The sequence below is a fragment of the Durio zibethinus genome, chromosome 12 (assembly GCF_047325235.1).
Source record: "Durio zibethinus cultivar Kanyao isolate XHJ-2024 chromosome 12, ASM4732523v1, whole genome shotgun sequence".
Lineage (NCBI taxonomy): Eukaryota > Viridiplantae > Streptophyta > Magnoliopsida > Malvales > Malvaceae > Durio > Durio zibethinus.
The window spans coordinates 14,065,869-14,091,887 of NC_143173.1; the positions used below are offsets into that span (position 1 = coordinate 14,065,869).

Genomic DNA, 26,019 nt, shown 5'->3' on the forward strand with positions numbered 1-26,019 from the left:
TGTTTTCATATCAACATAAATTATAACACGCGATTTTGTGTAAAATACGACATGAATAAAATATTTTATATGATACAATGACATAAATTATCAGGTCTACGTAAATTAAAATTTAAATATTTTGGCCCCCTGAAAGAATTACATGTTGTCTTTTAATTTTGTAAACATATCGTTTACTGTTTTTTTCCAATCCGTACATGGATAAGAAAGAACACTACATTTTCCTTGATATAATGCATCAACTTGAAATTTCTAGTTATGTTTACGCGGACTCGATGAGAAAAAATTAACGCGTAACTGGAACTTGCGAAGAAACAAGTTGAAAGAGGCTAGCATTGCTTGAGACGTCGGGCAGTGTGTATAAATGTGCATAAATTAATACTCCCATTCCTCCAGTAAGACTCCAACTTTCCTTTTTTTTATTTGAAGCAGTCAATTCTACCTCACAGACAGTTGGTAAGATTCTAGCTTTGATTCTCTCTTGTGTGGAAAAGATTTTCCATTTATATATATATATATATATATATACATTTCTTGTAACAATATAGTTTTAATTGTTGATTATAGCTAAGTTTATGCTAAATCTAACATATATGAAAGGTGTAGGAAATGATTAAAATTAAGAGCTTATTATTTATTTTTAATTTGAGTTTGCCCTGAGTTTAGGACTGACAACAGTCACATGATATGTTAATATTGAACTAGATTATTAATTCTCATGTCATGACTCAATTCATAACAGATTCAAATAGTTTAAAAAAAAAAAAAAACTTTAAGACTATAGAAAACATAGCACTCGATCAAAAAAATAAAAAAATTCGTATAACATATAAAAGTATACATGATATTATATTCAATTCAATCTTTGTCTTTGCAGAAACGCCAGCAAGAATCAATTAGAAAAGATGCCGTCACTGCAAACGTTACGGGATCTAGATGACCACCCACATCCGCTTAAGTTGAAAAAGAGCAAAGCTCCTTTCATTTGCGATGGTTGCAAAGTGGAAGGATTTGGATTTTGCTACCAATGTACCGAAGGTTGCGATTTCTTTTTCCATAAGGAATGTGGGATTCGTCGGCCTCCAGCATGCCAGAAATTTTTCGAAGGATGTGAGTTCAAATTTCACAAGAAAAATCCACTCGGAGGAGACAGAATCTGCGACGTCTGTGCCTTGGATATACAAGGCTTCTTGTACCAAAGCACCTGTCGCAAAAATCCCAATGTTTTACATCCCTGTTGCGCAAACCTTCCAATGATCATCTCCCCACCTTATACCGACATGAAAATATACCTTTGTAATAAGATTAAAACAGAATGCTTAAAATGCGGAAGCAAGAAAAGATCAGCAGACAAAGTCCAGGGTTTTTCCTATGCTTCTTCGGATGGTGAGTTCTGTTATCATGTAGCCTGCTTGAGAGAAGTCGGCGTTGAGAATTGGATAAAGAGCTATTGTCAACCTGATGTTATTGCTGATAATGAGAACAAGCCCCTTTCCTTGATAGATCTTGCTCTGAAAAAAGTAGCTCCGGTAGGAATGGGGGCCAAAGCTCGAAAGCAATGAAGCGTTTCAAAAAGTTGATCATGTTTCTCAAGCTGGTCTTTTCAGCAGTATTTGGAGACCCACTGACTTTAATTTTTACTTCGGTCCAAATTTATCAAAATTAATAATTATATATTTGTTTGTGTGTGTGGACTCTTATCCAGGAACTTTGCTTTTTACTTTATATTTTTATTGTTATAATTTTATCCTCTTTTATTTATTTTATTTATTTTTATGTTTTCATTTTGTCAATCCTTTCTATTTTTTTTTAGTTATATTTATTTTCATTTTTTTTTATATATTATCCAATTATTTCAAAAAAAAGAAAAAGAAAAAAAGAAAGGTTAACCGAAAAGAGTTTGAAATTCGGCTGGTGATAAATCAGATTAAGTGATTATGCTTGAAATCAAATTGAATTAACACAAACAAAGACAACAAACACAAAAAAACAACAAACAAAGACAAGGATAAACACGAAAATCATAGCAGCCATGGGCAAACATCACAAATCACACAAGAAGCAATAGTTAAATTCTGGGTCGTACCACTGAACGGTGGATGGAGGTCATTGGCGTCTTGAGGTGGTCGGCATTTTCTCGGACGTGCACAGAAAGGAAGATACACGGCTAGTAAGAGAATGAGAGAAAGGGAATTTTTTTGTTTGAAGGACCAAACCTGACGACGTGTTGGATCGAATGTGGAAAGAAGGTGTTGATGGTAGAGTGGCTGTTGAGTTGAAGAAGCCAGAAAAGAAAAGAGGAGGAGGCTAAAAAGAGTTCCCTACTGCTTTGAATGGTGGAAGATTTGCTGCTGGCAGATTCGAGACACCGCAAGTTTTGGGGAGGAGGAGCGGCCGGCCTTGTTTGCATCTTAGGAAGGAAAAAGAGTAAGGAAGTGGGGGTGGCTAGAGACAATTTACTTGGGCCACTTGACTTGGAAAGTGAAGAGACCGGTTTTTAGAATCAACCCATTGACTTGGGTCAACTCTATTCCAAGTAAGAAAATAAAATAAGAAAATAAAAAATCGAATCCAAATTATAGTATTTAGTTTAGATCAATTTTTTTGTTTGGTTTAAATTAAGTTTGAATATTAAATATATATATTAAATTCGGATTAAATTTTGAATTAAGATATGAAATTTAAAAAAAAAGAATTAAATTAAATTATATATTTTTGTTAGTTTTTATATAATTTTTAAATTTTTATAAAATAAAATGATTATTTTACATATAAATCTATTTAAATATATTTAAAAAATCTATTATAACAATATATAAAAAAAATTTAAAAATAAAATAAATTGAACCAAACCGATAGAATTCAGTTTAGATTAAATCGGTTTTAAAAAAAAGTTGACTAAGTTAAAATTTTAAAAATTCATAATTTTATGTATTATCTAAAAAAATTGAATCGAATTTTATCCAATTCGATTCAAACTGTTATACCTTTAATTCCACGAGCTCACTTTGTTTAGATTTCTCTCTTAGTTCGAACTTTGGTATTTATTTTTCTATTTCTTTTTCTTAGATTCTGTTTATTTCGTAAAAAATGACTTTCAGAAAATAATTTTTAGAAAATATTTATTTTTTAAATTTTAAAGAGATTTTTTGTTGTTTAGATGAGTTAATAAAAAATATTTTTCGTTATTTGATTTTTTTTGAAAATTTTATTTTTTAAAATAATATTAATATAACTATTAAAATATTAAAAATTATTTATTATTAAAGTATATTGAATTGACTTATTATTAAAATTATTAATATTAAACAATAATTATATTTTAATAATAATATTTATTATTAAAATATTATGTTAATATAAAAAATACTTAAAATAAAACTATTTATTATTCTTTATATTATTTATAAATATATTATAATATTATTTATTAATATAATATTATTTATAAGTAAAATTATATTCAAAAGTATTGATAAATAGTTCTATTCTTAAACAGCTCTTTTTATTTTTTTTTTTTAAATCTGTAAGACAATTTTCAAAAAAATGATCTTATTTTTTGTTGATTAGTTAGTTTTCTATCAAACAAACACCTGAAAATGCAGAAATCAATTTTTAAAAGTAATTTTCGATGAAACAAACAGAGCCTTATTTGATTTTAGGTATTCATTCATATATTTTATCATGCATTGACTTAAATAAGGTTTTAACTATTTGAACATAAACTCTCTTTCTCTCTCTCTCTCTCTCTCTCTCTCTATATATATATATACACATAAAAAATATAATAAAATTTGAAATAGGTTTTATTAAAGTAAAAAAAATTTATATAAAATTTTCTATAGTACTAATTGACATTTAGTTTCAAGTTAAAATAATACACTTTATAAAATAAATTGAATAAAATTCAATGATGAAACTCTTAAAAATTACAAATAGATAATTTCCTAAAAAAATTCGAGGTGAGAGATTTTTTAAGTTTAACCCAAATAGAAGAAAAATTTAGATAAAATTTTAATAATAATAATTAGTATTTATTTTTAAAATACATAAAAAAGCTAAAAAAATTTAATAAAATCTTGGGAATGAGTTAACAATTATCTGATGATTAGATTGTTAAAATTTTCAAATGATCAATTATCTAAGAAATCTTTATGTGAAAATTTTCTCTAAATTTAGCTCAAATAATAAAATGATTTAGACAAAATTTTAAGAAAACTAATTGTATTCATTTCAAACAAAAATAAATAAATAAATAAATTATAACTTATAAGCTTGTTTGAAAAAATATGACAATTATCCAAGGATAAAATCCCAAGAAAATCACAATTGGTTGAATTTCCAGGAGATTTCTAGGTAAAATTTTTTTCCAAATTCAACCTAAATGGTAAAAAAATTTGAATGAGATTTCAAATAATAATTGTTTTTTATTTTCATTCTTAAAATTAAAAAATAAATAATGCATAAAATTCAACAATAAGAGTCTAAATTAAAAAAAAAAAAGATATTTTTAAATTTAGCTCTAATGGTAGAATATTTAGTTATATTTCAATACAATAGAAGTTAAAAAACTTATCCAAAATAAAGATAAATTTCGAATATGAAATTCTTAATAATCACAAATGGATAATTATTTAAAAAAATTTTAGATGAGACAATATTTTTAAATTTAGCCAAATGGTGAAAAATATAGATATATTTTGAATAAAATAAGATTGAATAAAAAAAAGTTTTTTTCAATGATCGAACCTCTTGAAAAAAAATAAAAGAGATTCTTTAATATTCTTAAGGTAAGAAAGTACTTTTAAAAACTTTGTCAAATTGATAAAAAAATCTTAAAAATTATTTTTAATATTTAAATGTTAAAATTTAATAAAAGATCGTTAGATACAATACCTTTAGGATAATTTAAAATTAAGTGATACCATCTTTTAGATGGACGTATAAGGTGCTAGAATCTTCCCATATATAATTGAATTTCAGAATTTTATTTTGATTAGTAGATAAGAATCTATTATTTTAAAAACCCTTAGTTAAACTTAAGATTTCCAATTAAATTGAACAGAACTAACAAAATCATTTATTATATTCTAATCAAAAACTAAATCAAGGTTTAACAACATTACTTAGAAAATGGTTCAACAAGGAAATTTTTAGTTATGTTTATTAATCTTTGTTACGTGGACTTAATGAGAAAAAATTAACGCAAAACTGAGGAAGAAATAACATATGAAAAGATGATAGGATTGCTAGAGAGATTTGTATATAAATACTCTCATTTAGGGCTTTTTCATCTACATTCCTGCATCAAAACTCCAATTTTCTACTTTGCGTTTGAAGCTGTCAAGAATTGAATTCGGTAATTGAAACTAAGAGTTTGAAATTCTAGGTTTAATTATATCTCTTATGTGTAAAAGATTTTCCTTTGGTTAAAATCATATCCAACTTTGTTGGTCTGCTTATAGAAGGTTAATTATATCTTGATTTTAATTGGTTACATATATTATATATATAATTTCTTGTAACAATAGTTTTAGTTGTTGATTATAGATAAGTAGGAAAAGATCACCAAGCAAAGTCCAATGTTTCTTAATTCGGAGAGCAAGTTCTGTTACCATGTGGCCTGTTTGAAACAAGCCTTGTTTGAGAGTTGGAAAAAGGGTTATTTTTAACATGATGTTATTGCTGATCATGATGAGAGTAAAAGCTTTGAATTACGAAATCTTGCTCCTAAAGAAATAGTTCTTTGAGGAGAGGGGACAAAGCTCCAAAGCAGTTATGGGTATCAAATCTAAAATTGGTCGTTTTTGCTATATTTGGAGAGCAATTGACTTTAATTTCTACTTTATTTCAAATTTATCAGAACTAGTCAGTATTTGCTTGTTTGTTTCTGTGTCTTTTCAATCAATTCGTACTTTTTCTGTTGATTTTTTCCTAGACTTTGACATTTTAAGCATGTCGATTTAATCTCATAACAAAGGTAGATTTTCATGTCGATATTAGAAAGAAGAAGAGGGGTGCAGAAAGGATCTATGTATAAAGGATTACGAAAGCTTTATCTATATATATCTATATTGGTGGAAGAAAAAAGAAAATATGTAGAGAGAGAGAGAAAGAATTGGCTACCTAGAAGTTCTGCCTCTGAAGAGTTACAATGAGGCTTTAAATAGAAAATTTCTAACCTATGAATAGTAACTTTGTACAGTTATCCGCTACAGTGTATAGCAGAATTTTTATCTATAGTACCACTACAGTGACTTGCTACAGTGTCTTCCGTAGTAGGTCTCTGTCTTTTTCTACTATAGTGACTGTTACATTGACGTTTTATCTTCTGCTATAGTGACTGCTACAGTTGACTGCTACAATGTTTTCTATCTGCGAGTCATTGGCGCCGAATGGATTTTTGTCCTTTTATGTTGGCTGTCTATTCTGGCTTATTCTGGATTAGAATTTGCACAGTTTTATCCTTCCATAGCATTGGTTAAGTTATGGAATTCTTCATCCAATGCGTTAAGTGACTGGGGTGAGTGTGGAGATCCTGAGTGTGATTTGTTTCACATTTGCCATCCTTCTTGATACTGGTATAGTAAATCAATTGGATGATCTAGATCTTCCATTTTAGATAATTTATCCAAAAGCTCAATTACTTCTGGTGCATTTTCGATATCAAGATCTTCATGTGGTTTAATGAATCTTTTAATAAAAATGCGTCTGCCATCTGTCCAACAGGCTATTTTTAGATAGTCTTGTTTGGTGGCTAAATGGAAAAAGAATTTTGCTTTATCCATAAGGTCAGTTCCTATTTGAAAGTGATAAGAGTTTGGATTGGAATATTTAGAAATGATTTTGTTTAAATCATCAGAGAATTCGATGTGGTTTGTAGGTGGATCAAGTATGTCATAAGGTTGAAGAAAGTGTCCACCAGATATGGTATCAAATTCCCATATTTGATAGGGTTGGTAAAATTTTTCTCGTTGAAAGGTACCCAAAAAAACTGTATATAGTAAAATGAACGTAAAAAATGTGTTTTGACCATTTTATACATTCAATAAAGCGGTGCTTTATAAAGGCTGAAAAATCTTTTAAAAGATGAAAAGAATAATTTTGTACAGTTATTTGTCCAACTAAACCAAGTTCAATACTTTTTATATCAAAACTTTCATGGTCAAGTTGAAACTTTAGTTTAGGTATGTACTCACCAAAAGATGTATTATACATATAAGTATAAGTATAATAATCTGTAAACTTTTCAACCAACAGTTTTTTTGTTGTTAATTGTATAAAAAAATTAATTTGCTGGAATAATTCTTGGGTTAAGAATACCGCAGCTTTTTCGAAGAGAAGAATTCTTTAAGCTTGTTTAGCTTAGAAGAAATAAAATTATCTTTCTCAAAATATTCACATAAATTCAAGAAATTGTTTATCTCTTGAATACTGTACTGATTTTTTTTTCAAAGCAAAGAAATTAATATCTTGCTGTTTTAGCAGATTAGTTGATAGAAGACTTTGGAAAGCTATTCTTTAAAATTTTGAAATTCTTTAGCCTGTTTGACTAAGAACTCAGCTAAGTTGGTCATCTCTTTTTGAAAGCTAGTTTTGTTTTCTGAGAGATGGGATTTCCATACTTTGTTTAACAAATTATAGACTTGTGGTTTAAGTCCAGGATTGTAAAAATCTTTTATCTCTTGGCTAGAGAATGAGAATTTTGTTCTTTCCAACAGTTGTTCTGTGGAAGAAACGATTTGAGAATAACTTATAGGAGTCCAGTCGTTTGGATCCTGAGCAAACTGTGAGTATTCTGGTTGAATCCTCATGAAAGGGGGTCGATAAAGAGGTTGTTGGTAGAGATATAATCCTTGGTTAGGATTATTGTAAAAGTTAAATCCTTGGTTAGGATTTGTAGAGATCTGGGGTCTTAAAGAAGAAGGAGTAGAAGAGAAAGAAAAAGAAGAGGATTTTTTACCTGATTTCTTCTTTACGGTTCTCCATCCACCAGTACCATGGATAGGGTGTTTTTCTCGATCCATGAGGTCTACTTAGGAAGTCTGCAAGGAGATTTTTGTCTCTATTGATGAACTCTACCTGAAAATGATAAGAACAAAGAAAATTGTACCACCTAATTCACCTGAGATTATCAAAAAGCTTTCTATTTTGGAGAAAGTTTTTGACTGCTTGGTTATCTATTCGGATAACAAAGAACTCCGGGGCTAAATAGAAGTGGAATCGCTGTATACCATTTTTTATGGCTAATAATTCTTTTTTCAAAAATAATATAATTTATTTCGTTCGGTTTAAACTTACTAGAAATATATCCACAAATCAATTCACCTTTTTGATGAAGATTTTTAGCTTTTAAGACACATCCCCAATGTTCATCACTGGCATCTGTCTCTAAAATTAACAGGTCACCTTGTTTAGGTAAATAGACCTTAGGTATAGTGGTTAAATCTAATTTGATTTGTTTGACAATATCATAATCTTGAGGTGTCCAGACAAAATCATTATCTTTACGTAATTTACGCAAAAAATAGCTTTCCTTTTTGGAAAGGTTTTTAAAAAATTACCTGCCATAATTAAGTATACCTAACAACTGCTGTAGCTGTTTGATATTTTCCAGTTCTTCTGGAAAGTCTCTAATCTTGGCAATAATGTGATCCTGCAGGGTTAGTCTGTGTGCAAAAAGATTAAGACCAAGAAATTCAATTTCAATTTTTTCAAGTTCAACCTTTTTGGGACTTAAAATAATACCGTGTAAAATAAATTCTTGAGCAATAATATTCAGGTGTTTCCTGTGCTCATCTAGAGTATTAGAAAATATCAAAATATCATCAATATATACACAGCAAAATTATTTATGTTTGCTGAAAATACTGTCCATCCAACGCTGAAAGATTTGAGGTGCATTGTATAGACTGAAAGGCATAACAGTCCATTGGTAATGGCCTGCTGGTGCACTAAAAATAGTAAGAGGTTTAGAGGTTTCATTTAGCATGATTTGCCAAAAACTTGACTTACAATCAAATTTAGAAAAATATTTAGCATTTTTTGCTAAATTGATTAAAACATCTTTACGAGGGATAAAATAGCCATCAAAAACAAGATTTTGGTTTAATTTCTTGTAATTAATAACCATACAGGGTTTACCTCGTTTAATCTCAGAATGGTTTTTTACCATGAATGCTGGACTGAAGTGTGGACTGGTAGTTGGTTCTATCAGACCTTTGTCTAGCAATTTTGAAATTTGAACTTCAAATTCATCTATATCTTATTTGGTATAGATCATCGATTTTACTCGAATAATCTCTTTTAGAGACTGAAAAGTAAGTTCACAGTATCTTGGACTGCGCTTTCAAAGCTTCAATGGGTCTTCACTGAAGTTTTCCTGTAAAATTCTATAAAGCCAATGTTTTTCATTAATAGCTTTAAGTTCAAAAATATGTGTTATTTCTGGTTGAAAACCATTATCACAAACATGATTGTGCTTGGATAATAAAAGAACATCTATTGATTTCTTATCAATAGTAAAAACAAGATAATCAGAAAAAACTGAAAAAGGTAAATATTTATGTATAAAATTATTTCCTAATAACATGTCTCCATGCATATTGGGAAAACATAATATTTTAGGTATAATAAACTTTATATCGTTTAAGGCAACAGCTATATTCTTTGCCTTTAGGTTAATAATGGTTTATTTACCATCGATACCTACTATTATTAGAGGATGCTTCATGGGTTGCCATTTGGTTGACGACAAAGCATTAGGTTGACAGCTAGAGATTGTTGCTCCTGTGTCAATCAGAATATTCAAACTATAGGGTTTATAGTTTTGAAAATAAAAATAACCTTCAACATAAGTATAATATCATACCTTGTTGGCAAATGATATTATCTCATGAGAAATACAAAAATTATTTATAGAATGGAACATTTTAATATCTTCATTTCTAGTTTTTCTAGAAGAAAAAGTATGTGAATTAATCACAGAATTAACAGAATGATAATGGGTTTGATTATCAACTGTACCTTACTGAGATGGATTATCTCCGGCAAAAATAGGAATTTGAGCAGTTTCAGTAGTACCTGATTGGCGCATACTATTTACTCGTCTGAGGGTTTTTGTACTGTTGGTACTATGAAATCTTGAAAAAAAAACTTCGATATGGAGTACAAAAAGATTGGTTACTAGTTAAATCATAGGGATTTTTAACATTGAAGCATTGGTACAAAAAGCCTTGAATATCCAACTGGTTATGCCAAGCTCTGACCTGAAGGCAATCCTATAAAGACAGAAGAGAGGAACGATTAGAGGTAAAGACAAGGGGTGTTCCCTACAGTTGCACTCCGATGCACAAGTTAGTAATGATCGGGTAAAAAAAAAAAGAGAAAGGTATGAGTTAAATGAACCTAGCTTCATGGTGCTTGAGTCTCCATATTTATAGGCAAGGTGATGGGGACAAAAAGGAGACAATTAGGACAGGATAGAGTTGAGGTGGCACTAGAGATGTCAGACTGACCTGATATGTTAGGTTAACACAAATGACAAGATACCCATAGTTGTCTGCTAGAGACTGAGAGAGGAAAAAAACCATTATGCCCTTTTAACCATTATATCCCCTAACACTTTGTCCCTCTATCAAGTGGTCTGAGTATTAAATTATCAAATTTATTACCGACATCCTCAATGTAGGACAAGTGGTTGCATATTTCATTGAAGGCTGACATTGTAGGGGGAGGTCGATTCTAAATGATGACTAGCTTTTAACCATAGTCTGACCTGATAGTTATCTGATCTCGCATGTGTGAAGATGAGTTATGAGTGAAGGCTATAAAGGCCTCCGATAAATGTCTCTAAGTGAAAGTGGAGTTCTCTAAGAAGAAAGTTCTTAGTGCCTTTCAGCTAGCCAAGGATGAGATGCAATTCAAATTCTTCTCTCTTAACCTTGACTTTTTTTATATTGATATCAATAATATTAGATCAAGGCCTATTCTGAATTAGCCCAAGGAGAATGAGAAAGAGGATGAGGATAAAGATCAAGCCTTAGAGGAAAAGTTAAGGGCCATCATTGGGATAAAGAAGGAAAAGGTGGAGGTCATTGAAGTTGAGGTCATTCCTCCCGTTGTTGCTGATGAGAGTGCTCTTCTAACTATTGTTGACAAGGGTACTCCTCCCATTGATGTTGATGAATGAATTTGATGTATTTTTATTTTTGTTTTGGTAAACTTTTTATACATTTTTTGACTTTAAGATTAGATTTTTTGTGAAGACTTTTCATACTCCAACTAATGTACTTAGTTATGTTAGAATAAAACTTTTTTTTGAAGTTTCAGCTCGATTTTACTACTTTTTTTATTTGCATTAGTTAAAGAAAGGTTTACGAATCTAAAGGTAAATAATTAGACTACAAACCCGTGTAGTTGTTTTAGGTTAGTTTAATGTAACTACGAGTTTTAGGTCAGATTTCTTCAAATGACTTCAAATCACTTATAGACAAGCTAACTGAAGATAATTCCATTGTGAGTTCGATTAAAATTGATCTAATGATAATAAATCTTTAATTGCACTTTATATCCTCAAGACAAAATAACACAAGTATAAGTTTAATTTGCTCTGATCTACTACTAACCAAGTTTATTTATATTTCACATACTTAGGTGGCAGTGCCAGTCATAAAATAGTACAAGTGTAAGCTCTATTTATACTAAGCTATTGATAATAGACTTTTAGATTATCTGCATTCCATGTTCTCATGACAACGTCACCATTTAGGCTTTGTAATTTATAGGTTGTGTCATGGATAACCTCTTTAACAACATACGATCTTTCCTACGTTGGGGCTAGCTTGCCACTTCAGTCATCTAACCCTAAGGCTTTTATTTTTCTTAGTACCAGGTCACCTTTCTTGATATATTTACATCAAACCATCCTATTAGAATAATTGGCTACCTTTTGCTAGTAGGCTATAATTCAGGATAGAGCTCTGTCCCTTTATTCTTTGATGAAGTCTAGGTTAGCCCTAATCATTTTTTCATTTGCCTCTTTTGATGCCAATTTAACTCTTAAGCTTAGTAAGATGATCTCAACTGGCATTATGGCTTATATTCCAAAAACTAAGGGAAATGAGGTTTCACTCGTAGAGACCTTCATGGTTGTCTCAGGGCAAGGCCTACAGAACTCTTGGTAGCTCATCGACTTATTTTTCATTACTGCATCAAGCCTCTTTTTTGAAGCTTCTAGTATTATCTTATTTACAACTTCGATTTGTCTGTTGGATTGAGGGTGGACAGCTGACGTAAACCTAAGGTCGATATGGAGATTTAAGCACCATTCTGTAAACCTCAGATTATTAAATTGTTTGCCATTGTCTATTATAATGGGCCAAGGTAGCCTAAATCTACAGACTATGTTTTTTCATATAAACTTTTCAACTGCACTTTCGTGGTAGTGGCCAAGGCTTTAACTTCTAACCATTTTATGAAGTAATCTACTATTACTAAGATAAATCTTCTCTGACCTGTGACTGAGGTGAATGGTCCGAGAATATCCATTTTTTATTGCATGAAGAGCTATGAGCTGATGATAGGAGTGAGCTTGGCTGAGGGGAGATGTTGCACATGGGTAAACCTTTGATATTTATCATATTTTTTCACTAGTTTGGTCACATCTCTCCTAATAATGGGCTGGTAATAGCCTTGTCTCAGTATTTTATAGGCCACAGGTTAAGGTTTGATGTGATTTTTACATATTCCTTCACGGATTTCTCTCAGAATGTATTTTACCTCCTCTTTATCAACACATCTCAAGTAAGATAGATTGAAGAATCTCCTGTATAACTTTTTCTCGATCATCATGTACCAAGGTGCCTTAGCTTAGACTCTCTTATCAGGTAACATTCTTGTGGCCAAGTATGCTTTGATTGGTGTCATCTAAGTTTTTTTCTGTGATCTATCCTACAAGCATGTCCTCAATGCTTTTATGCACTAGTTTTTCTACTAAAACTTGGTCCAGGCTTTTCATTGCTACTTTTAAAACCAACTTAGATAGGAAATTTGTTATTGAGTTTTTTTACCTCAGTTTCTTTTTTACCTTAGCTTTCTTGAAGCTAGCTGTCAAGGTTAGTGCTTTATCGAGGTACTTTGAATTTTATGTTTCTGAGCTTCGAACTCTCTATTTACCTAATCGACCACCAGTTGAGAGTCACTATAAGTGGTTATGTATTGAACATTCAGCTCGATTGCCAACCTTAGGTTGGCTATTAGGGCATCATATTTTGCTTCATTGTTGGATGCTCTGAACTTGAATCTTAATAAATATGGTTACTGTAACCCTTTTAGACTAATCAGAATAAGGCTGACTCTTTCTTCTAGCTTGTAGCATATTCATTGATAAATAGTTTTCAATCATCGTTATCCAAGGTTTTTTTTTTTTTTCTCTTACTGTCCTTTTGATTGTGCCAAGATGCGCTTTACTATGAAGTCAGTCACTACTTATAATTTTAATGTCGATCTAGGTAAAAAATGTAGATCAAATTCACTAAGCTTTACTATTCTTTTGATTGGCCTTCTCAATATTTTAAGCTTTTATAGGACCTACCTCATGGTTGATCCATAAAAATGTGAATCATGTAGGCATGAAAGTATAGCCTAAGTTTTCTTGTCTAGGTGACCATGGTATATGCCAATTTTTTTAATATTGTTATAGTTAACTTCAAGCCCTATCAATATTTTACTTACAAAATAGATCGATTGTTATTTCCCCTCATCTTTTTAGACTAAGATCAAGTTGATGCCTGATTCATATCGACCAAATACAATAGTAGTGTTCCACCAGTCCTCAATTTTGATAAGATAAGTAGGAAGGATAAGAACTTTTTAAGTTCATCAAAAGCTTTTTGGCATTAATGAGTTCATCTGAAGTTAGAGACATTTTTTAAAGTTTTGAAGAATGGTAGACATCGTTTTACCAATTTGGACATGAATCGGTTGAGCACAGCTATTCTGCCTATCAGCCTCTGCACCTCTTTCACCGAGGTCGGTGCTTTCATTTCTAGAATTGCTTGAACCTTCTTAAGGTTTGCTTTTATTCTCTTTTAGTTGATTATGTAACCAAAGAACCTGCTCAATGTAACCTTAAAAGTACATTTACTCAGGTTGAGTCTCATATTATACTTTTTCAAAGTGTTAAAGGTTTTTCTAAAGTCTTTCAGGTGCTTAATCAAACTCTTACTTTTAACTATCATGTTATCTACGTACACTTTCATGTTACAGTTGATCTGGTCTTTGAATACTTTGTTAACCAACCTTTGTTAGGTTGCTTTTTCATTTTTCAGTCTGAATGGCATGACCTTGTAATAGTAAAGGTATTTCTTAGTAATAAAGGTTGTTTTATCCTTATCTTCTTTTAACATCTTGATTTAATTGTAGCTGGAGTAAGCATCCATGAACCTGAGAAAGCCATGCTTGGCACTATCATTCACTAGTTGATCTATGCTAGGGAGGGGGAAGTTGTTCGTTGGATAAGCCTTATTTAGGTTAATAAGGTCTACATAGATTCTTTATTTTTCATTGTATTTTTTTACCATGACCATATTGGTTATCTATTCAGGGTAATAAACCTCTCTAATAAAGTTAACTTGTAATAATTTGTCAACATCTTCCTCGATAGCCTATTACCTTTTTGGGGTAAAAGTTTTTTTTTTCTCAAATTGGTTTAACCTCTAGATTAGTATGTAGTATGTGGATCATTACTTCAATATCAATCTCGGACATATCAGATGGTGTCCAAGCAAATAGGTTGACAATATCTTTTATAAATTGAATCAATTGGTCTTTATGCTAGAGCTTGGCTCCAATCTGTATGTGTTTTTGAAGATTATTATTCCAAAATAAAATTATCATAAGGTCTTCAGTCAGCTTAGGTCAATTTTCATTCAAGTCCAGTCTTTGATCAATTATCCCTTTTTGTTATATTAGATCGAGATCATTTATTGTGAAAATAGGTCTCGATGTGATGATTAGTATATTGAACAACTTGTTGAACGTGTTAGTAGAAGTAAAGTGTATTTTTCATTTAATGTTGTGTTTTGGCCAACATGTTAGCTCAGTCCAAGCAGCATTAATTTTTTACGTTAGCTTAAAAGCTCTGTTGCTTCTATTGTTGTCTTAGAAAATTTTAAAAAATAGAATAAAATCAAGTTTTTGCAAAGCTTAAGAGCTCAAAGCAACTTAAGAGTACACTTTTGTTAGCTCGTGTGCTCTCATTATTGGTTTTCTGCTTCTTATCAGCTTTATGTGTCGATTCTTCTTTGTCTTCCACCTCAGTATTGGTCAAGCTACCTGTCTGTTTCTCAATCCTTCCTTTCATCATTGTAACATAACATTATCGTGCTATGGACTGGTCCCTTCAAACTTTTTTAACCCTTGTAGATGTTAAGAATTTCTCTTTCAAGTGGAAAACTAAGCCTATAAGCTGTATAATAGACTGACTAGGTCAACCTAATATCATGTTGTAAGCAAAAGTGATATCTACTATCATGAATTCTACGATCAAGGTGATTGTCTTCGATTCTATTTTTAAAAAGATCTAGAGTTTGAAGGTTTTTTTTACTAGAACCTGTTCATTTTTAAACCCAACTAATGTTATAGTGATCAACTTTAATCGATATTCTTTGATTCTCATTTTTTTAAAACAACCATTGTACATAATGTCAATTACGCTCTTATTGTCAAATAAGATTTTTTGACCATATAATTATATACTAGCGCTGTGATCACTATGATGTCATCATGTAAGTGTTAGATCCCCTTCAGATCTTTTAAGCTAAAGAAGATCAACTTGTCTTTCCAATTTTTTTCTTTCTTAGCCATAGCGCCTATTGCCATTACGAAGCCTAGGTTGAACTTTCTTTTTGTCAAGATGAAGCTACCTCCTGTGATCACGTTAATCACCCCGGTAATTGGTCTGTTATTGTCAGTTCAACCCTTTTCTTGATTTAGCTCTTCCTCTTGGGCATCTTTTCTTCCATGATCTGATCTTTCTTTTTTGCTCCTAGTAGATGTTTCGTGGTCATTTCTGTAGTCTTTTCTAAACTGATCTTGTCTTTTCTGCTTGATAAAATTTTTTAGCTAACCTCACCTAATTAAAGCTTCAATCTCATTTTTTAGGTCGATACAGTTTTCTGTATTATGGTTGATGTCCCGATGGAAAGTGCATGTTTTGGTTGGATCCTATCTTGTATTCTGTTTTAATGGCTTAGGCCATTTGAGGTTGAGATTTCTTTCGATTTGCATCAGAATCCTCTCACAGAAAGTATTCAATGCAATGTAGCTTCTTTCTCTGTTGGGGCTTCTAACCCTGTGTTGTCTCTCTCTTGGAGAAAGATCGTAAAATTCTTTACCTTTTTTAATAAGATGAGGGATGAGCTTCTTTTACCTCGATCATTGAGAATGGAGGATAAGCCTCTCTTATCTCAGTTTGTTTTCATTATAGCTTTAGTGTTGATATATTTTTTTGATATTAGCAGAAGGTTAGCTAGAGTTTTCAGTGGTTTCATTGACAATGTCAACTTCAAGTGGTATTCGTTATCATTAAGTCCACTGGTCAATGCGACAACAGTGACCGTCTATTTTAGGTCTTTGACCTATAAAGCTTCCACGTTAAAATGCATAACATAACATTTTAAAGTTTCATTTTGCCCTTGATGAATTGACATCAAGCTTAGGGTTATTTTCTTAGTTCTTTCGCTATTTATGAATCGAGACAAAAATGAGTGGTTAAGCTCCTTAAAAGTGGTGATCGACCATGGCTTAAGATTACTATACCAAGATTGAGCTATGCCTTTCAAAGTAGGAATACCGTTGCACATTGGAGCCTTATTTACCTCTTGTATCATCATGTTAGTTTTATAAAGTTGTAAATAATCAAAAGGGTTAGAAATACCATTATATGTCTCTAAAGTTGACATTTTGAATCCTTTGAAAAGCATGGCTCTATTGATATTTTCGGTAAAGGGTGATGTCTCTAAAAATTTAAGCTCATCCTTAAATGTTACTGGTTTCATTTTTAGTTCTTTCTTTATGGCTCACATCTGAGCCTTCAGATATTTGTTTGGTTGAGGTTCATAGTCTGTTTGTTTAGACTTTTAGATTGTGGCATGTGTAGAATTGTAGTTTGGACGGCGAGGGTTAGATTGGTATACTTTTCTTCTTTGAAAGCCAAAGAGGCTTTCGTCTCTTCGTAGCTCGACTGCCCAACAATAGCTTCTTAGCCCGATGTGACTAAGTCTGAAAATTTGGAGACTTGTGGTAAGGTTATAATTTGGAACATCTGTTTGAGGGCTTGTATTTGCTCGGTCAGGGCTTGAAATTGCTTTATGGTTGGCTTAGCCTGTGGTTGAGCTGGACAGATAAAATTTTGGCTTTAGTGAGTTTATGTTCTAGCCAAAATGATTGTCTTTCCTTCCTCCTAGGTTCTTTTTCTAGGTGGCATTATTATGTACTCGACTATTATGAAAATGTCAGTCCTTTACCTGGCATGCCAAATGATTGTGTCAAGCTCCGACCTAAAGGCAATCTTGTAAGGATAGAAGAAAGAAACGATTAGAGACAAAGGCATGGGGTGCAAATACAGGTTGAGCTAAAGTGACATTGAAGATGTCAAACCGACATGATATGTCAAGTCAGCACAAATAACCAAGATACCCCTAATTGTTTGCTAGAGACTAAAAGAGGAAAAAAGACCATTAGGTCTTTTTTACCATTATATGCCACTAAATCCAACGAATAGGCGTTGCAGATTCTGGCTCCTCCTAGTGGATTTTCCTTATGAAATTTGAAGTCGTATCCTTTGAAAATTTCTTGCATGGTAGAGGTCGACATATCCCACATTCCTCATGAAGAATGAAATTGCAATCCTTGTCGGGACATTGGTAACGAAGTCCAAATCCTAGCTCTTTGCAACCATCGTAAAAGAAAGCAACTTCACTCTTTTTCCACTCCAGCTAATGTGGGTGACCATCATCGTTTAGTTTAAGCAGTGTTGGCATCTTATTGTAGGTGTTTCTACAAAGACAAAGATTTACTTGAATAATCTATTAAAAAATAAGTTTGAATATATAATTTGTACTTTTATATGCTACATGAATACATTAATTTAATAAACTAGATGTGAAGAATATATGCAAATAATATCATTTGCATTCACGGTATATAAAACTCAAAATTTGAATTTGTAATCAATAAAAAAATGCTTCAAATTCATCTATCATTTTTAATGATTGCAACGGGTCACGTTGGGTTAAGTCCGATCGGGTTTTTTCTCATTCCGATTTTGACTTGATTTGAAAAAATATATACTCAAATATGATATTAAAATATTGTTTTTTCATACTTGATCTGACCTAACCTGTATATGTAAAAAACAACAAATGATCGAAAATTAATAAAATATTATTTTTTAATATAAAAATTTATTTTTAATATAAATATAAATATAAAAAATATAAATATATAATTAAATAAATAATAAAAAAATTATATATATAAAGTCGAGCCAAAATGGATTTGTCTAAAATCCAACTTTGACCCAATCTCAACTTTTTTTTATTCAAACTCAACCAAAAACTCAATTTAAAAAAAAAATAATAATAATCTTATAGGATTGAATCGAGTTGAAACCTATGATTTTAGGTATTATTGCCTTCTCTAGTCATTTACAGTAAAAAGAAAAAAACAAAATATGTCAATTCAATGTCACACGACATAAATTCCATCAAAAAATTATCGACTTTTTTTGCCACATGAACATCCAAATATCCGAATCCACTTATTGTTGTCATACATAACATTGAAGTGGATTTCGTTTAGTCGAATTAAAGATCAATAATGAAAATAAAATATTACAGAAAAACCATAAATAAATTACCTTGATTAATTTGATACAAAGAAATATGAGATTGGTGAAGGCTATGAGACGCAAGAGATATAATGAAAACTAGAGTCGAAGGAATATTTGGGATAAAAGAGGCCCAAGTATTTATATCAAAAAATCTTTGCATAACCGCGTGACTGCTATAATTTTTTTCTCATTATTCTGGAAACAAATTTATAGTTTAACCCTTGTGATAAATAATTTAGTTTTAAAATTTTGTAGATAATGATTTGTTGATAAATAAATAAATAAATAATGTGATTTTGAAATACATCTTAATTTCAATGAATAAAATTAAATTATGAAATCACATAAAAACAAATAAAATTAATGATTTTAGTTTTAAATGGCCATTTAATTTTATCATAACATATATTTAGACCTAATAATATGGTAACACGATACAAAAATGATACAATAAGAAATACAGAAATAACACAACTTAAAATTAAAAAAAAAACCATAAATAAATGTAATAGAATCACAAAATTACATTTTATGTTTTCATATCGACATAAATTATGACACGCGATTTTGTGTAAAATACGACATGAATAAAATATTTTATACGATATAATGACATAAATTATCAGGTCTACGTAAATTAAAATTTAAATATTTTGGCCCCCTGAAAGAATTACATGTTGTCTTTTAATTTTGTAAACATATCGTTTACTGTTTTTTTCCAATCCGTACATGGATAAGAAAGAACACTACATTTTCCTTGATATAATGCATCAACTTGAAATTTCTAGTTATGTTTACGCGGACTCGATGAGAAAAAATTAACGCGTAACTGGAACTTGGGAAGAAACAGAGGCTAGAATTGCTTGAGAAGTCGGGCAGTGTGTATAAATGTGCATAAATTAATACTCCCATTCCTCCAATGATATAAATTATCAGATCTGCGTATATTAGAATTTAAAAATTTTGGCCCCCTCAAAGAATTACATATTGTCCTTTAATTTTGTAAACATCGTTTACTGTTTTTTTCCAATCTGTACGTGGATAAGAAAGAACACTACATTTTCCTTGATATAACGCATCAACTTGAAATTTCTAATTTGTTTACGCGAACTTGATGAGAAAATATTAACGCGGAACTGGAACTTGCGAAGAAACAAGTTGAAAGAGGCTAGCATTGCTTGAGACGTCGGGCAGTGTGTATAAATGTGCATAAATTAATACTCCCATTCCTCCATTAAGACTCCAACTTTCCTTTTTTCTATGTGAAGCAGTCAATTCTACCTCACAGACAGTTGGTAAGATTCTAGCTTTGATTCTCTCTTGTGTGGAAAAGATTTTCCATTTATATATATATATATATATATATACATTTCTTGTAACAATATAGTTTTAATTGTTGATTATAGCTAAGTTTATGCTAAATCTAACATATATGAAAGGTGTAGGAAATGATTAAAATTAAGAGCTTATTGTTTATTTTTAATTTGAGTTTGCCCTGAGTTTAGGACTGACAACAGTCACATGATCTGTTAATATTGAACTAGATTATTAATTCCCATGTCACGACTCAATTCATAACAGATTCAAATAGTTTAAAAAAAAAAAAAAAAAAAAACTTTAAGACCGTAGAAAACATAGCACTCGATCAAAAAAATAAAAAAATTCATATAACATATAAAAGCATACATGATATTATATTCAATTCAATCTTTGTCTTTGTCTTTGCAGAAACGCCAGCAAGAATCAATTAGAAAAGATGCCGTCACTGCAAACGTTACGGGATCTAGATGACCACCCACATCCGCTTAAGTTGAAAAAGAGCAAAGCTCCTTTCATTTGCGATAGTTGCAAAGTGGAAGGATTAGGATTTTGCTACCAATGTACCTAAGGTTGCAATTTCTTTTTCCATAAGGAATGTGGGATTCGTCGGCCTCCAGCATGCCAGAAATTTTTCAAAGGATGTGAGTTCAAATTTCACAAGAAAAATCCACTTGGAGGAGACAGAATCTACGACGTCTGTGCCTTGGATATACAAGGCTTCTTGTACCAAAGCACCCGTCGCAAAAATCCCAATGATTTACATCCCTGTTGCGCAAACCTTCCAGTGATCATCTCCCCACCTTATACCGACATGAAAATATACCTTTGTAATAAGATTAAAACAGAATGCTTAAAATGCGGAAGCAAGAAAAGATCAGCAGACAAAGTCCAGGGTTTGTCCTATGCTTCTTCGGATGGTGAGTTCTGTTATCATGTAGCCTGCTTGAGAGAAGTCGGCGTTGAGAATTGGATAAAGAGCTATTGTCAACCTGATGTTATTACTGATAATGAGAACAAGCCCCTTTCCTTGATAGATCTTGCTCCGAAAAAAGTAGCTCCGGTAGGAAATGGGGGCCAAAGCTCGAAAGCAATGAAGCGTTTCAAAAAGTTGATCATGTTTCTCAAGGTGGTCTTTTCAGCAGTATTTGGAGACCCACTGACTGTAATTTCTACTTTGGTCCAAATTTATCAAAATTAATAATTATATATTTGTTTGTGTGTGTGGGCTCTTATCCAGGAACTTTGCTTTTTACTTTATATTTTTATTGTTATAATTTTATCCTTTTTTATTTATTTTATTTATTTTTATGTTCTCATTTTGTCAATCCTTTCTATTTTTTTTTAGTTATATTTATTTTCATTTTTTTAATATATTATCCAATTATTTCAAAGAAAAAAAGAAAGGTTAACCGAAAAGAGTTTGAAATTCGGCTGGTGATAAATCAGATTAAGTGATTATGCTTGAAATCAAATTGAATTAACACAAACAAAGACAACAAACACAAACAAACAACAAACAAAGACAAGGATAAACACGAAAATCATAGCAGCCATGGGCAAACATCACAAATCAACACACAAGAAGCAATAGTTAAATTCTGGGTCGTACCACTGAACGGTGGATGGAGGTCATTGGCGTCTTGAGGTGGTCGGCATTTACTCGGACGTGCACAGAAAGGAAGATACACGGCTAGTAAGAGAATGAGAGAAAGGGAATTTTTTTGTTTGAAGGACCAAACCTGACGACGTGTTGGATCGAATGTGGAAAGAAGGTGTTGACGGTAGAGTGGCTGTTGAGTTGAAGAAGCCAGAAAAGAAAAGAGGAGGAGGCTAATAAGAGTTCCCTACTGCTTTGAATGGTGGAAGATTTGCTGCTGGCAGATTCGAGACACCGCAAGTTTTGGGGAGGAGGAGCGGCCGGCCTTGTTTGCATCTTAGGAAGGAAAAAGACTAAGAAATTGGGAGTGGCTAGAGACAATTTACTTGGGCCACTTGACTTGGAAAGTGAAGAGACCGGTTTTTAGAATCAACCTATTGACTTGGGTCAACTCTATTCCAAGTAAGAAAATAAAATGAGAAAATAAAAAATCGAATCCAAATTATAGTATTTAGTTTAGATCAATTTTTTTTGGTTGATTTAAATTAAGTTTGAATATTAAATATATATATATATATTAAGTTCGGATTAAATTTTGAATTAAGATATGAAACTAAAAAAATAATTAAATTAAATTATATATTTTTATTAGTTTTATATAATTTTTAAATTTTTATAAAATAAATAACTATTTTATATATAAATCTATTTAAATATATTTAAAAAATCTATTATAACAATATATAAAAAAATTTTAAAAATCAATAAATTGAATCAAACCGATAGAATTCAGTTTAGATTAAATCGGTTTTGAAAAAAAGTTGATTCAGATAAAATTTTTAAAATTCATAATTTTATGTATTATCTAAAAAAATTGAATCAAATTTGAACCAATTCGATTCGAACTATTATTACCTTTAATTCCATGAGCTCACTTTGTTTAGATTCCTCTCCTAATCTGAACTTTGGTATTTATTTTACTATTTCTTTTTCTTAGATTCTGTTTATTTCGTAAAAAATGACTTTCAGAAAATAATTTTTAGAAAATATTTATTTTTTAAAATTTAAAGAGATTTTTTGTTGTTTGGATGAGTTAATAAAAAATATTTTTCATTATTTGATTATTTTTTGAAATTTTTATTTTTTTAAATAATATTAATAGAACTATTAAAATATTAAAAATTATTTATTATTAAAGTAAATTGAAATGACTTATTATTAAAATATTATGTTAATATAAAAAATACTTAAAATAAAACTATTTATTATTCTTTATATTATTTATAAATATATTATAATATTATTTATTAATATAATATTATTTATAAGTAAAATTATATTCAAAAGTATTGATAAATAGTTCTACTCATAAACAGCTCTTTTTTTTTTCAAATCTGTAAGACAATTTTCAAAAAAATGATCGTATTTTTTGTTGATCAGTTAGTTTTCTATCAAACAAACACCTGAAAATGCATAAATCAATTTTTAGAAGTCATTTTTGATGAAACAAACGGAACCTTATTTGATTTTAGGTATTCATTCATATATTTTATCATGCATTGTCTTAAATAAGGTTTTAACTATTTGAACGTAAACTCTCTCTCTCTCTCTCTCTCTCGCTCTCTCTCTCTCTATATATATATATATATATATACATAAAAAATATAATAAATTTTGAAATAGGTTTTAATAAAGTAAAAAAATTTTATATAAAATTTTCTATATTACTAATTGACATTTAGTTTCAAGTTAAACTAATACACTTTATAAAATAAATTGAATAAAATCAATGATGAAACTCTTAAAAATTACAAATAGATAATTTTCTAAAAAAATTCTAGGTGAGAGATTTTTTAAGTTTAACCCAAATAGAAGGAAAATTTAGATAAAATTTCAAAAATAATAATTAGTATTTATTTTCAAAATACATAAAAAAGCCAAACAAATTTAATAAAATCTTGGGAATGAATTAACAATTATCTGATGATTAGATTGTTAAAATTTTTAAATGATCAATTATCTAAGAAATCTTTATGTGAAAATTTTCTCTAAATTTAGCTCAAATAATGAAATGATTTAGACAAAATTTTAAGAAAACTAATTGTATTCATTTCAAACAATAAATAAATAAATTATAACTTATAAGCTTGTTTGAAAAAATATGACAATTATCCAAGGATAAAATCCCAAGAAAATCACAATTAGTTGAATTTCTAGGAGATTTCTAGGTAAAAATTTTTTCCAAATTCAACCTATATGGTGGAAAATTTTGAATGAGATTTCAAATAATAATTGTTTTTTATTTTCATTCTTAAAATTAAAAAATAAATAATGCATAAAATTCAACAATAAGAGTCTAAATTTAAAAAAAAAAAGATTTTTTTAAATTTAGCCATAATGGTAGAATATTTAGTTATATTTCAATTCAATAGAAGTTAGAAAACGTATCCAAAATAAAGAATAAATTTCGAATATGAAATTCTTAATAATCGCAAATGGATCATTATTTAAAAAATTTTTCAATGAGAATATTTTTAAATTTAGCCAAATTGTGAAAAATATAGATATATTTTGAATAAAATAAGATTGAATAAAAAAAAGTTTTTTCAATGATCGAACCTTTTGAAAAAAATAAATGAGATTTTTTAATATTTTTAAGGTGAGAAAGTACTTTTAGGAATTTCGTCAAATTGATAAAAAAATCTTTAAAATTATTTTTAATATTTAATTGTTAAAATTTAATAAAAGACCGTTAGATACAATACCTTTAGGATAATTTAAAATTAAGTGATACCATCTTTTAGATGGACGTATAAGGTGCTAAAATCTTCCCATATATAATTGAATTTCAGAATTCTATTTTGATTAGTAGATAAGAATCTATTATTTTAAAAACCTTTAGTCAAACTTAAGATTTTCAATTAAATTGAACAGAACTAACAAAATCATTTATTATATTCTAATCAAAAACTAAATCAAGGTTTAACAACATTACTTAGAAAATGGTTCAACAAGGAAATTTCTAGTTATGTTTATTAATCTTTGTTACGTGGACTTAATGAGAAAAAATTAACGCAAAACTGACGAAGAAATAACAGATGAAAAGATGATAGGATTGCTAGAGAGATTTGTGTATAAATACTCTCATTTAGGGCTTTTTCATCTACATTCCTGCATCAAGACTCCAATTTTCTACTTTGCGTTTGAAGCTGTCAAGAATTGAATTCGGTAATTGAAACTAAGAGTTTGAAATTCTAGGTTTAATTATATCTCTTGTGTGTAAAAGATTTTCCTTTGGTTAAAATCATATCCAACTTTGTTGGTCTGCTTATAGAAGGTTAATTATATCTTGATTTTAATTGGTTACATATATATTTTATATATATATATATATATATATAATTTCTTGTAACAATAGTTTTAGTTGTTGATTATAGACAAGCAGGAAAAGATCACCAGGCAAAGTCCAATGTTTCTTAATTCGGATAGCAAGTTCTGTTACCATGTGGCCTGTTTGAAACAAGCCTTGTTTGAGAGTTGGAAAAAGGGTTATTTTTAACATGATGTTATTGCTGATCATGATGAGAGTAAAAGCCTTGAATTGCGAAATCTTGCTCCTAAAGAAATAGTTCTCCGAGGAGAGGGGACAAAGCTCCAAAGCAGTTATGGGTATCAAATCTAAAATTGGTCGTCTCTGCTATATTTGGAGAGCAATTGACTTTAATTTCTACTTTATTTCAAATTTATCAGAACTAGTCAGTATTTGCTTGTTTGTTTCTGTGTCTTTTCAATCAATTCGTACTTTTTTTTAATTTAAGAAAAGAGATACAAATCCCGTTCAAAGAAGAACTCATGCGTCAATTATTAAATTAAATGTTCGTCTGTAATGTGTACTTGATTTTTGTAATTTGTCTCACGGTGTGTTGAAACAAACACTCCTCGAAGCATCTGCTAATGTTTGAAAGATCATGATGAAAAGACGATAGCTTCTTAATTAATTATCACTAAAGCATCTGTTTCCAAGATTATTTTCCTGCATGCTATCTGGTGTGTGCGTCACCTCCAAAGCTTCTGTAACACAAGCTCCATGGACTAAATTAAGCTGCTGCGCCCAAACAAGTTCCTCATGATCCCCTCTGATGATTCCTCTTCCTCCGCAGCCTGTTATCAAAGGCTCCATCAAATTAGTTAAACCTTAAAATGAGAA

The 26,019-nt window shown here is 30.1% G+C and overlaps 1 protein-coding gene and 1 long non-coding RNA gene across 2 annotated transcripts; both read left to right on the top strand.

Moving 5' to 3' along the window:
- Positions 1–905: 905 nt before the first annotated feature.
- Positions 906–1,562, top strand: LOC149515743 (uncharacterized). Its single transcript, XM_089741785.1, has one exon. It carries the CDS (start codon positions 906–908, stop codon positions 1,560–1,562), a length of 657 nt encoding a protein of 218 aa, XP_089597911.1.
- An 18,181-nt stretch (positions 1,563–19,743) lies between these two features.
- Positions 19,744–21,531, top strand: LOC111297003 (uncharacterized). The gene is made up of 2 exons (XR_016326272.1): positions 19,744–20,190; positions 20,624–21,531. It is a non-coding gene; the product is annotated as an uncharacterized LOC111297003 (long non-coding RNA).
- The last annotated feature ends 4,488 nt before the right edge of the window (positions 21,532–26,019 follow it).